The sequence below is a fragment of the Parus major genome, chromosome 19, assembly GCF_001522545.3.
Source record: "Parus major isolate Abel chromosome 19, Parus_major1.1, whole genome shotgun sequence".
Taxonomy (NCBI): Eukaryota; Metazoa; Chordata; class Aves; order Passeriformes; family Paridae; genus Parus; species Parus major.
This window is the reverse complement of record NC_031787.1, coordinates 4,615,865-4,629,954: the sequence shown is the minus strand read 5'-3', so window position 1 is coordinate 4,629,954 and position 14,090 is coordinate 4,615,865. Positions and strand designations below refer to the sequence as shown.

Sequence of the window (14,090 nt, the reverse complement as noted above, 5' to 3'; positions counted from 1 at the left end):
CTGAACACAGGCAGAAAGGTTCTTTTTGAGCACTGCAGAATCAGGAGCAGCTGCTGGGGCCGTGCCTGTGCTGTCACAGGAATGGCTGGGGAGGAGGGATGGAATTGCAGTCACTGGAATGATCTGCTGGCGGTCGGTGTCCCCGGGCAGGCAGCACACACTGCACAAGTGCCATCTGCTCAGGAAGTGATGATAAACGACTAAATGCCTTTAAAGCAGCCCGAGACAGAGATTGCTGTCTTAATTTTCATTTGCAGTCAGGCAAAGCACACTCAGATCCCAGTGAAGGTGAGGAAAAGCACTGCAGTGGCTCCAGACCAGATGAGCCAGAATTCCAGCAGTTTTCAGTATCATAATCTTTTATTGCACAACACAACCTTTATATCCACGTTTTCTTCTATGTGTTTTAAATAAAAAACATATGGACTATATATTGCCTGAACTGAAAAGTCAAAAGTATTAAGAAACAATACACTGCAGCACTCACAGTATTGAACATCACACGTCAAGATAATTATTAACAAAACACATTTGGAGATAATTCCAAACCCTGATCGTTAGCATCCAGGCTGGATTTTCAAAGGCATTACGGGTTACAATGCATAGACACATACAATTTATAATTCAGCAAAACAAAATCCATTTATAAAAGTCACAGTGAAAGTGGAGGTAAACTTATACTAAGCTTGTGTAAGTAAAATGACTATGAACTGCTGTTCTGGAAAGCGATTTCCAGTTAGAGAATTATATACAGGAGATAACAGAACAGAATTATCCTCTGAAATCAGCTTATTTGCAGAAAGATAAAGACTGGAGAGTTGGTTTTATTTTCATAGCCCAAAACTTAAAACTATCCTGGGTCCTCTGTGTTGTGTGTGAAAAACCTGAAAACATCTTCAGGGTTTGGTAATGCCAAGCACAACTTTAAGCCAGCGGGGTCTATAAATTGTCCAGGGTAAAGCAGTCGTTAAAAGAAGTGAAAGAAATCTATCCCAGAGTTTAGAATTAGTTAAGAGATCATTTTTCTGTGGTGTCTGCTCTGAAATCTTCCCTTACCTGCCAGGCAGTTGTGTCCCAAGTGATTGATTTGCCATGCAGAAAGGAAGATGCAGCTCTAAACCAGATTCAAGCAGTGTCACCCTGCAGCCACCTCACTTGTCACTGCTGTGACCCACAGCCACTGGGTTTTCTCTGCCTGTTATCTCCCAGAACCCCAACACCATGGATTTACACACAAATGGGGTGGATGTTCCTGTGCCTGACACAACACGAGAGCTGAAACCAAACACAAAGAACAACTCAGCAATGGGAACAACCTGCTCTGACAGGAATTCTTCCCTGCTGCCACTTCCATCATCCCCCTCATCATGTCCTCATCATCTCTAAATGAGCAGTGAGCATAAACCTGGGAACGAGGGCTCCCAGTTCTTGCAAATGCCGAATGAAGCTACAAAGCCTTTAATTATATTGGTAATTAGCTTTTTAGGGGTAAAAAAAAAATTATGAGGGATCATGCAGCTCGCAGCAAGGCCCTCAGCTCCCAAAGTTCTCAGGCTGAATACATATTCTTATGTAAGCCCTTAAAAGAAGTAAGGATTTTTATTTCTTAACAGTCATTAGAAAAAAAAATAAAGTAGAAGAATGAAATTAAAGTTCTCTGTTAGTTTAATCCATTTATTCAGGTATTTTTGAGAGTAATGAGATTTTATGAATAAGATTCTTTAGCAACTAAGAGTCACCATACTGCAATATTAAAATATTAGTTTAATAATGAGTTTGAAATGGGCTGAGTATTCACCTGGCAAACAAATCTGAGGGTGCAGCAGAGAAGAGATAAATTTGCTGCATGTGGAATTGTAGCTGTGAAAGGTTAGAGAAGGGGCTGAGGACCACAAGGAATCCAGTTGGAGTCATTAACTGGGAATGCTCAGCCCAGAGCCCTCATCTCCTCCCACACTCATTTAACAAATGGGGATCAGGACCTCAAAGTTTTCCTTTAGAGGTAGTGAGGATTGTCCCTGGGGAATGAATTCCTTCCCACTTCCATGTTTCCAAACACCAGTGCTCAGGACACACTGGAAATCAGCTCACTGGGAAAACACAGTTACACTAAAATAAAAGGACTGCCCAACCTCGGTATCACAAAACATCCATTGCACCAACTCAGGGCAGATCAGGGCTTAACAAAGCCATCAGAGCAGTTCCAAATATCCACATCAGGGCTTAACAAAGCTATCACAGAAATTTAAAATCTCCACATCCTTCAGATTGCTGGAATTTTAACAATTCTCAAAGACCAGGTTTAGGTGCCTCTGCAAATCAGCTCATTCCTCAAGACAAGTGTTTGAGTTTTGCCTTCAAGGGTCTGTGAGGCAGAGCCTGTGACCACTTTGTCTCCAAGAATGGAGCCTGGAGTGGATTAAGGAGCCCGGAGTATCCTCAGGGCTCACTGTGGGGAGCCGAGGGAGATGCCTGCTTTTCCTGTTACCTTAACAGACTTTGGGATGAGTGATTTTCCAAATGAGCCATGAGCTGGTTTATCACAAAACCAGTGTTTATCTCAGTCCTTATCACTCTTGCCACATTCAGGGAAGAATATTACACAACTAACAACAAAATGTCAAAAATATTCACATTAACAAATTCAGGTATTTTGCATATTGAGGTGTCTCCCAAGCAGAATTCCTAAAACTTAAAAAAATGCCTCAAAAGGGAGTGATGCAGAAATTCCTGCTGTGATAATTTACTGCTTTTGTTTAAGGTAACTAAACCCAAAGTGCTTCCAAAAAAAAACAACTCACACCCTCACTGATGCAGAAACTGATCCCTCTTTGTAGGATAAAATAAAAATTAAAAAGCCAGCACATGCACAAGGACCACAGAGGAGCTGCTTATGGCACAAAGACTTCCCAGATCAAACCTGGCAGCACCTTCACTTTCCTCTGAGGAGGATGGAAATTCAGCAAGGACTATTTCAGATTCCTGTGCAGAATATTGGGCATTCAAGTTAAAAGTCTACACCAAGTCCAAAAGTTATTTTTAGATATTTTTTTAAACTCTTGAGCTCAGCAGACATTAAGTGGCTGCTGTACATAAACACCTTCTCATGTCATTTTTGAGTGCTTCATAAGGGTTATTTTCCTTTATTTTATTTTCCTACTTCTTATTTTTCTATTTTGATTTTCTTTTTTTTTCCCCTTCCTATTTCACAAGCATAAAACAGATGCAGAAACATTTGGTGTGCTGTGGAATTGCCCAGCTCACTTCATATGAGACCTCCCTTTGTGTCTTGTTAAAAAACCACTCCAAAATGGATATAAAGGGAATGTTAAAAAAATTGGTCTTGTCATGTTTTTGTTCACACACAGCAATGAAAAAAATATTTAAAATAAATATGTCCCACCATTCCTCCAATATTTATATGGACAGGAGACTATTTACTGCTCACAAACACAGGGATTTGGGAGTGTGAGGGTGGAAAAGATATCTACAATATCATTTGTAGATTACAAAGTGGCAAAAAAAAAGTTAAGGGAGCACAGAAAAATATGTATTAGCAAAGCTTTGGTCTGCCCAGATATAAAAAAAAAGTCCTAAAAGGGAAAAAAAAAAAAAAAAGCAGCAGCATTCCATAGTTTAATGATGCAATTTTATACAAAAGTCCTCAAACCTCTCAAACATGGATTTAGTAGATCAGCCACTCCCATTTTTTGTTGCAAATGTAGGATTTCAAAAGCTACAGGCCCAGAAAAGAGAATCAATCACGTTACATAACCCAGTTTTTAGATTACACTCCCCTGCCATCCACCTGCACAATTCTTCTGCTTCTGCCAAAAAATGAGCACAGGTTGGGCAAGAGCAGCTAAATCCTTGTAAACAAAGACTGCTTGGAACAATTAAAAATATTGTTAACCTGAACAAATCACAAATCCCAGCACTAATTAAAGCTTGTGGGCTTAAATTCATGTTTTCATTTCCAGTATTGCACTTCAGGAGGATGAGAGCTTAAATTAAGACACAGCTGATGCAGACGAAGATTTTCATTTTCTCTTTTTGGTTGGGTTGCCTTCCTTAATTATTTAAGGAACAAACAGGAAAAAGTTACAAAATGTTCATATTAAGGAGCAACAAAAATGACTGAAACAGGAATTTTGTCATCACAGCTTCTCCTGAACAGCAGCAGGGAAATTCCTAAAGCCAAACCAGAAAACACACCATGAAAATCAAAATGTGATCCATTTCTGCAAGGAGTGCTGGAATTCCGACCAGAATTCTGTAAATACATTTATGGGAAGTGGTAAGAAAAAAACAAAACACTGAAATTTGCAGGAAAACTGTAATTCTCATTGTAATCTGAATATTGCAATTCTGAAATTGTAAATACCTGTAGTTTTGAACATCTGAAAATCCCGAATTTAAATATCTGAAGTGCACAAGCAGCCAAGACAAGGCTCAGCTTTAAGATGTTATTTAATTTTATAAGAAATTGCCGTTTGCAGTTTGGATTCCTTGGAAAGAAAGAAAAAAATAAGGCAACAAAGCCAAAGAAACCAAGCAAAACTCCCTCTCCTTGCAGTGAAACTTTAGTCTCAGTTTAACTTTTAATTTTGGGTTGCCAAACACGACTCCAAGAACCTGTAACATCAAGGCCATTATTTCAGGAAACAATTGAAACAAACTTAAATTTAGATCCAAATGTGCAGAACTCCCTCTATTCAAATTTATCTCTGCCCTTGAAACTCAGCACTTGACAATGATCCTGTGTAAGGATTGCAGAGATCAGTAGGGAGACACCCACCTCAGAGAGACAATTTCATTCCTAAATTAAATATCTAAAAGGGTGACGAGGCAAAAAAATGGTCTCTTTTTTTGCAAGACAGTTTGATCCTTATGTTCTTACAGTTATTCTAAAAATTGCCTCAGAAAATGGAGAAATTTTGATCACTGCCATTAATGTTCCTAAAGAATTTTGGTCAGAAGTTTAAGCAATATTCTTGGATTAATTAATCCAATGGAATGCAAGATGCAAATATTTACTTTTCCTCTCTCTTTAAGATTATTTTGAAGCCCCCTTCAAGCACGTTGGAGTTTTCTGCACCTCACAAAACAATAAGATTTTCAGACTTTTCTCCCTCTCAGTTTTGGGCTGAATTCAGTAGTTGAAATCTGGGATGTGGTTGCTCATGTCACAAGTACAAAAACGACCTTCTGAAGAAAATATGATGCTGCAGTGGCTCCCTCGTCCAGTGTGGAAAGAAATTTCCTACTGCTTTAGAGTGGAGAAATATCTGAATTTGAAGTTTGAATTTTGTTTCTCCTTCTGTGACACCAAGAAGGATCAACAAGAAGGATAAGATTAAGATTTAATTGTCTGAAAAAGGTGAGGTGAAGGAAGCACTTGTCTAATATCATCTGACTTTAAGTCTAAAATAAAGTTTAATATCACAGAATGTAAAAAGAGTCAGTAATAAAATAATATACATTAAATATTCCTCTTACTACTACTAATAGGAACATACAGACAGGGTTTTCTCATTTACCAAAAGCCTTTGTAAATGACCTGATTCTAAAGAGCTCTTTTTTGTAGATATTGTAAACATTTAGAATTTCTAAGGCTAAAAACAGGCACAAGTCTTCCATGAACAGTTATTATTCCTAAAAGCATTAAGGAATATATTCCAGATTTGCTATTCCTTTTGATAACAACAGAAATAATTGAAGTATAACATTATAATTCACAACGTAGATTCTTAATTAAAAAAGAAATACAGCTTAACCCTGACAACAATTAATAATATATAGGGAATACTCCTTTTTTTTTTCCTTTTTTTTTTTTTTTAATTATCTAGTACATCAAAATGACATTTCCAGAATCTTTGTGCTGGGTGTGACTCAAATTTTATAAAGTTGAAGGAGGAACTAAAACATTTCTAAGAGGATAAAACTGAAGCGTCAGCTTTAGTAGCACCCCAGATTCCCAAAAACGCAGGAAAAATCTGCAATTCCATCCTGAAGCCACGTGCTTGGTGGCACCTTTTAGCAGATGTTCAGCCACTCCCCTCCATCCTTTCCATGAGGTGATTTTGTTTTGTGCCTCGTTAAGGTACCTGAGCCAACAGTCTGATTTCAGGCTGGTTTTTCAAGTTTCCAGAGGTTTTCCCAACCCCTGCCAGCAGGATCCCAAGGAACGGTGAGCAGCAAGGCAACTGCCAAGAACATCTGTCCTCTAGGAGTCCTCTCACCCCCGGCTGTGCCACCACACTCACCACCAGGTGAATATTTGTCCTCTGGGAGTCCCCTCACGCCCTGCTCAGGCAGCCCAGCTCACCACCAGGTGATCTTGAACTCGTAGATGGGGCGCTTGCAGTAGTAGTGGTTGATGAGGTGCTTGTCGCACACGCCGATGCACTGGTGGTCCACGGTGATGCCCCGGGCGGACAGGTCGGTGACAATGCAGTGCAGGAGGTCGTAGACGTCGGCCACGGCCTCCCAGGGCCCGAAGGACACGTCCACCTCGCAGTGGTGCTCAAAGAGCTTGGTCTCGCTCTCGCTGCGCTCGAAGCGCAGAGAGTTGAAGTGGGGGCACTCGTAGGGAGTGATGGGCATCTCCTCCTTGAACACACACACCTTCAGCTTGGCAAACCTGGCCTTCCTCTGCATGGCGCGCAGCTTGGCTATCTCGATTATCCGCTCCAAGTGGTCTGGAAAAAGAGACAAAGTCTTGAGGGTTCTGACGAATCGACGAGGAAAAGAGATCAAAAGCAATTATTTCATGTGAAACATTTCACTGTGGTTGTTGTTATCAGCAGCATGTAGCAAAATATAGAAAAAACAGATCAATCTCCGTTATCTGGTGAACTTGGCGGCCTTATTATATGCCCAAGTTATCTGGCCTCACTGCAAGGCCAAGTTTATTCAGTTGCAAGTCCTGACAGAACAAATGCAGAAAAACCCTCTCATTTATTAACATTACTGCCTAATCTTGCTCCCTTTTAAGCATAGAAATCCACACCCTGGGATGCAGCAGGATGTGGAGACCTCAAAGATCCAAACAGCACAAAAAACACAGAATAAACTTCCCAGCTGCAATGGGATCAGTTTGGGAGCTGAGATCAGACTGAAAGCACGAGGTTTAACACTGCAATCCCATTAGAAGAAACAGTCAGTGCTACTTTGTTTATTTACCTTTGTAATATGGCATTAGGCCCAGGAAAGCTTGTCTAACTTTTTCTCCTTTAAGAGGCTGGATATCCTCTAGATTGTCTAGCAAGGGTCCTATGGAATAATACTGAGCTTCCTTGTACACTGACCTCACTCGCTCTCGGGGGGGCAGGTCACCAGATCGTAGGAAGTTTAGTATGTCTCTAAAAAAAAGGGCAAAAATATCATTAAGAAACACATTTCTGCCAAAACTGCTGCAGGAGAGGAAATGCTGGATATTCATTGTTTGCTTTATTGAGACAGTAACTGAAATAAATGAGCCATATTCCCAACATTTGTTTGTAAAACCGTTTGCCACGTTCAGGTTTCCAAGCCATCGTTTCACATTTTGCCTCAGTTGATGTCAAAACTCATTTGAAAAAATATCAGAGGATTTTAAACCAAACACTCAGTGTGGAGGAAACAATTTATAACACAAAAGAGGCCAGAGTGTTTCATGGGAAAGAAACTGTGGTCACCGCATTTCAAATTTAGGTCTGGGACAAAATAAACTTTTGCATTTTCCCAGAGAATCACATTCATGGACATTTTATTGCACACAAACCCAGCTGAATGGATGGGACATCTGCAAAGGAGGTTTCTCCTCCCAGATCAGGGCCATTTACAGAATAATAATCAGAACTTTTAATAAAGAGAAAGAACATTTCCTTGTAGTTCTGAAACACTGATCAGCAACAGGATCTTTTGACAGGGAAAGAAATCCCTTTATAAGTATTAACCAGTAAAGCCTTATCAAATAAAAGAAGCATTACTGGAATCTTAGAATGACAACAAATACAGCACATGTTAACCTGGTTCTCTGTTCCAGCTCTATTTCAAATTGAGGTTGATAAAATCACAAATTAATTGATTTTCCAATAATTGCCTCATGTAAAGAAACAATTATTTTAGAATAAACACAGTGGCCTAATCTATCTCTGTCCCAGATTATGGTACAACCCAAAAGTGCTTTGAAAATAATTCAATGCTCCTCTGCTGAAGACAACAAGAAAATGTTTAGAAAGGAGCAACAAGAAATTTGCGATAAATTGCAATGCGTGCTTTGGGCAAAGACCTGAACCCATGAACACTGATCACCTTTTTTAGCAATCTCACCCCAATTCAAACAGAGCATTAGTAATCATGATTAGTTTAACTAAAAATAAAATAAAATAAAAGCTGAGTACTTAGGAAGGAATCTTGGAGGTGAAGGAATATGGCACAACCAACTAACAATTAAGAAAAATTAATTCTTTAAGGGCTTGTGCTTTTTTTTTAGCAGTTATATCCTGTTTAAAGATTGAAAATATCAGATTTTCAGCTGTGTAAGAATCCTCAATTCATTCCTCCAATTCCTTCTTCCTTGCAGATACTGAATATCAATTAAAATCCAGCGCTGTGAAAAGGAGTTTCCTATGTAAAGCAACACCAAACACTTATTTAAACCATCAAAACAACTTGATACCTTGAAAGGAGATACTCTTAGGGAGACAATGCACAAATTCAAAGCATTTCTTGCTTTTCCTTTCCCATTTCACAACCAACAAAGAGTTTTTAACTGCAGTTACTCCTCTGATGCTTTGAAGGCGTGTAACGTTAAATGTTGCACAAATATAATTTAACTCGAAGAAGGAAAAAAAAAGTTAAAAACAAGTTTAAAAATAAGCTTTTAGCAAGAACTTTGAAAGCTCACCCTGAGGATCTGTACTTACCCAAAGTAGGTGCCATCCCTGTCGATGAAGTACCTGCCCTCAGCGTCCGTGGGGATGTAGTGCCTGCCGCTGAACATGGCTGCCAGCATGGTGTCCTCGTACCTGCGCAGCGTGGACAGTCTGGTGGTGAAAAACATCCCCCCCACGTTCAGTGGGACAACTTCTGGGAACTGCAAAAGCAATCAGGACATCAGGAAGGAGCCTTCTGTCCAGCATAGCTCCCAAAAGGCACTTGCAGCTTGCCACAGATGTGTGGTTCCTGCCCCACTGCCACAAATCAGGGAGATTTAAGGAGGGGTAAAAATGTGGATGTTTTGGCTGCTGGGAGGAATCAGGGAGTGGTCTAATTTTAGTTGGGAATCTGAAACAGCAGAAATCACTCAGCTGGAATAGCAGATATTTGAGATATTAATGCTTCTTCTTGGCTCTTTTGGGGAAAGGAAAGAACAAAACTAAACCTCTTCCCTGGCCTTACACAGAGAAAAAAAGGGAAATCTCAGGACAACTCTGCTGGTTCTTTTACACAACCAGACTATACTATACACTGAGAAAATATTTGTATTTATTTGCATCAGGCCTAAAATCTTACTATCACACCCCAAGATGCCTTAAGTACCAGAATAAACACTTAATTGCATATCTCAAGTCTAAACCTGGATGGAACTTTTAAGTAAAGCTGCCGAGCTACTCAAATAAATTCAAGAGACTTCATTTTATTCCAACATGTTAAGTGCGCTGGGTATCTACAAGGAAATCCTGAATTGTTCAGCACCTGAGCAGTCTGTGCTGCCGTGATCATCCCCTTCTCAGGTGAGCTCTTACCTGCTGAGGCAGCAGAGGTAGCGCTTGTCCTGCCTGGGTGGCGGTGGGAGTGGCCGGCTCTTGGAAATCATCCTCTGCATCCGAGCTCGACATGGCATCATCCGGGGTGGCACTCACTTTGTTCTGCCCCGTGACTACCACCATCCCTCTGGCTCTGGGGAGCAGCTCTGCTGGGTAGGAGGCCGTGGCAGTGCTGAAGGGAGACCCAAATTAATTACCCGAATTACCCCGATCAGCGGGGCGCTCCCCGCAGCGGCCGCGTCACCCCGAGCGTTGCCAGCGGCAGCGTTATTCCCGGGAACAGGAGGAGCAGGGATGCCGAGCGCCCCGGGAGAGGGCTGCGGGCAGGAATGCCGCTGGCACAGCTGGTCCGAGGCCCTCCAGCCGCCGAGCCGCTGGCAGGGGCTGGGAAGAGCCCGGCATCCATTGGCTGCGCGGTGCAGGGAGCGATTGGCTCCGGAGCGGCTTTGCAGGAAAATGTCATTTGCTGGGAGAATTTGGGTGGCCGCTGTCCCAGCCTGTCCCTCGCCAGGGGCGGGATGCAGGAACACGGCCCTGCCAGGGGCGGGACGCAGGGACGCGACACCCGGCTCCGTCTGTCACCTTCAGCGGGCACGGGGAAGGCTCGGCTGGGCGCTGGAATTCCCTGGGAAATGAGAAAACCGGGATTTCTCACCAGCCAGGGAAAGCGGGCGTTTCCCTGCCCGCTGCATCACATCACACCACACACGGACGCGCACGTGAGACACAAATATTTAACTCCCCTTATCGCGCTGCTAATTATAAATTGAATTCAACACCTACAAGGATTCTCGGTCCATCCCCAAAGGGAGAATGGGATGCACTGACAAACTGCACGATAAAAATGGTAACTGAAAAAGCAGAGTAGCAAAGAGAAACCCCGCTGCTCTCCTTACACTGCATTATGTAAAATCCCTGTTCCCAGGATGTCTCCAGCAGCATCACAACTCCCTAGAAAAGCCAATCCACTACCAGAGGCTCTATCTGCCTCCAAACCTTCTCTAAAATCACTATAAAATACAGAAAGAGGAGGATTATTTGCACAAGCACATCTGGCACGTTTATTTATTGATTAAAGGATGCTTTCCCTCAAAATCAGCAAGAAAAAATGACATAAAATTTTAAAATTCTGCCTTATTAATTCTGCTAACAGTCATTGTGCACACTGTTAGATCTCAGCTCATAGAGGAAATACTGAGTTCAGAGAGAATGAACCCAGACAGACCTGGGATGCTCCTGAGCAAAACAGGTACTTTATATAGACCTGATCAGAACAAAGCTTCCACTTCTGTGGGAGTGCCCACAGCCTTCTTCCCCCAAAATTCGGAGATGAATTCTAGATCCTGTTTAACACCCTAATAAAGACAGATCAGTAGCTACTATGAAGTTCCAAACATTTTTCCTTAAGCTGCAGCTCATCAAGAGGGTTGGCTCAGCTCAGAGAGGGATTTAATTTCTCTCCTCTACAGTTCATAATCATTTTTCCCCCCCAGTCCACTGCACAGGCAGATAAATAAGGATGGAAGTGCTTCTGAAGGGCCACACCCTATGAACAATTTGAATATTTGTCCTAAAACAATGTTTATTCTGACATCAATTATCAAAACAACTCAGCTATGCCTCACAGATAAAGAATAGGCACAATATAAATGAAAGATCATTTTGCTAGGGATTCCTTTAAGGAGGTAAACAAATTATCAACCAGAAAGAGCATGCAGAACAGCATTTATAAGATGCACAGTCAAAAATTGAGGGTGAGCCTGTATTTACTGTGAATGTATTATTTATAAAGCTGCCACTTGACACCAGTGCTTTGGCTGCTATTTCGAGTTCTCTTTTGAGTACTTGAAAGAACACAAGATTGATGAAAAATGTGTTCTTTGTCTGCATTTTTCAAGGATGTCCCCTAGATTTCACTTAAATGGAGTGTAGTGTGAATAAACATTCACTCCATTAAATATATCAGCATTATTGACCACAAAATGGGTTTTTGAGGTAAGTTCATCCATTTGGCACTGCACCAAAAAGGGCCTCTTCCCTAACAGAGCTAGAGGCCTGAGAAAAAGGGATTTTTCTCCCTCTTTCATAATCTCCTTCAATATGACACCATGGTTTAAGAAAAAAAAGCCATGAGACAGCATTAATTACGTTCTGGTCAGGAGTACCAAACTTCTCTGCCATTGGAACATCCACACAAAATAATCCCTCAATAATGAGGTTTAGCAGACCGTCATGAGACCAGGATTTTGAGGACAAGCTTAATGGCAATAAAAACACAAATGACTGACAAGTTGAACCTGTTTTTTGACGTTCATTAAAAGGTGAGTGAAGTTCCTCACTAGGCTGGCTTCACCTGTTCACCCAGGGAGCAGTGAAACAGAGCTGTGCTGACAGGAGCAAAGTCCTCCTAAAAGAAAAGCAGAAGTTAATCACTGCATTTCATGAAGAAAACACATCCATCTGAATCCCAGAATAGTTTGGGTTGAACTGGACCTTAAAGATATCTAGTTCCACCCTCCTGCGATGTCCACAGACCAGGTTGCTCTAAGCCCCATCAAAACCTAGGCTGATCCTCTTCTTGGCACTTAAAGCATGTGCAATAATTATTTTTAACTATGTGCAGAAATATTCCTTTGTTAAATCTCTCATTAAGTTTACAGAATTTATTAATTTAAACTAAGCAAATATCTCCATTTTACTTTCAAATGCATCTAGGTCTAGATCAACAGATAGTTAATGGGAAAACACCACCACTAAACAAAATTATCATTAAATCAAATATTTGATTGAACCACACACCAGCAGCACCCAACTCTACTAGAAATGCCTCCTTCCAGTCCTTCCACCTGTCATTTAAAAGCAGGGGTTGCTTCCTGGAGCTTTGTTGGGGACAGCTCAGATAGTGTCCCACACGCAGTAAAGAAAGCTCAGTAAATGAACTGGCCCTGCCAGTTTGACTTCATTCACCAGGGAATGGCAGCAACCCTTGAATTTGGCTTGATGCTAAGATTTATAAAAGCTTTTCAAGGCTCTGCTGTTCCCTTCTCCATATTGGTTTAAAGAACTTTTTCTTAAATACTTTCTGAGGTTGCACCAGTGTTGACAAAAAATGACATGATGGTTATACAGTCAAAGGCTTTTTCAACAAGGTTCTGATGAATGAACCCATCATACAGGAGTCCCACACAAACTCCTGTTTGAACTCCTTGGGATGTGCTTTTTGGGGAGATACCAAGTGGATTGTTGGAAGGTTCCCTCTTTTTAAAGACAAACTGGGGTAGAATGAGACTTGATTTAGAAGTGTCTACATCACCAGCTTCAAGAGACACAGATGATCTAAGGTTTGTATGAACACAGAGGGAAAAGACACAAGATACAGTAAATTCCAATAAATCTGTGTCAGAACAGCAAATAAACATCCTGCAAGAGGGGCTGGGATCTCTGAGCTGAAATAAACTGGCCTGGAGAATCCTGGACTGTAAAATCCCAGCATCTCTAGTCATAAACAGCAACACAGAGTCTGATGAAAGGGCAGTGTAACTCAACTTTTGCAGCTGAGAGCTAAGACAGGGTGTGTGGGTGGGTAGAATGTGACTCCCCATCACAGTGACCTTCCAGGCAGGAGCAGGACATTAGGGACACCTGGCTTGGGGCTGGGAGTGACCAGGGGTGAAGGACACTGGGGCTGCACTCACTGGTGCCTGGCACTGCCCCTCACACTGGAATTCCAGTTTTCAGAGCTGTCTGACAGCTGTGAGGAGCACAGGCACCACACACACACACACACATCACCACAGCGGGTGGATGGGGCAGCACAAACCCAGGCGGCGGGCACGCCAAGAGTCAGGCAAATAACCAATAATTCATTAATAACTAATTAATAATTAATTGTCACCTCGCGCCTTGCCAGGGTGACAGCCTGACCGGCGCCACCGCTCGTGAGGGGATGGTCCCGGCCGCGGTCCCTCCGCTCCCCTCACGCCCCCCGACCCCCTCCAGCCCCGCGGCCTCCCCGCCGCTGCCTCACCTGCCGCGGGTCGGTACCGGAGCCCCGGCCGCGGGGAAAGCCCCTTGGGGGATGGAGGGGATGAGGGGAGCGGGGCCGGCTGTCCCCGCCCGCTCTCACCTGGTGGTGCCCGCCCGCGGCTGCGGCTCCGCTCCGGCCCGGGGGAGCGGCCGCGGCCCCGCGTCACGTACGGGCCCATCCGGGTCCCGGCGGGCGGAGCCGCCCAGGCGGCACCGGGAGCGGCAGCGGCACCGGGGGTTATCCCTCAGTGCCGCGCAGATCCGAAGGAAACGCCCAGCGTTAATTAGCCGGGGTTAATTAGCGGCCTC

The 14,090-nt window shown here is 42.7% G+C and overlaps 1 protein-coding gene across 2 annotated transcripts; it reads right to left on the bottom strand.

Annotated features, from left to right (window-relative positions):
- Positions 1-341: 341 nt before the first annotated feature.
- KCTD7 (potassium channel tetramerization domain containing 7) lies at positions 342-13,980 on the bottom strand. Of its 2 annotated transcripts, none has more exons than XM_015646800.2 (6): positions 13,882-13,980; positions 12,053-12,162; positions 9,735-9,927; positions 8,913-9,082; positions 7,186-7,364; positions 342-6,701 (listed from the first exon to the last, which is right to left on the bottom strand). In XM_015646800.2, exons 3-6 carry the CDS (start codon positions 9,876-9,878, stop codon positions 6,325-6,327), a joined length of 870 nt encoding a protein of 289 aa, XP_015502286.1. In that variant the 5' UTR covers positions 9,879-9,927; positions 12,053-12,162; positions 13,882-13,980; the 3' UTR covers positions 342-6,324. The 2 variants fall into 2 exon arrangements, with proteins under 2 accessions (XP_015502286.1, XP_015502285.1); XM_015646799.2 differs by having other exon boundaries at positions 13,783-13,962.
- Positions 13,981-14,090: the final 110 nt, after the last annotated feature.

What these genes read in the sequence shown, in the direction of transcription:
- KCTD7 (XM_015646800.2), bottom strand. Translation starts at nt 9,878, where the DNA reads ATGGTGGTAGTCACGGGGCAGAACAAAGTGAGTGCCACCCCGGATGAT. An exon ending in TACCTCTGCTGCCTCAGCAG is followed by an intron (nt 9,083 to 9,734) that starts GTAAGAGCTCAC and finishes TTGCTTTTGCAG; the next exon opens with TTCCCAGAAGTTGTCCCACT. An exon ending in CCTAATGCCATATTACAAAG is followed by an intron (nt 6,702 to 7,185) that starts GTAAATAAACAA and finishes CTCTTTTTCCAG; the next exon opens with ACCACTTGGAGCGGATAATC.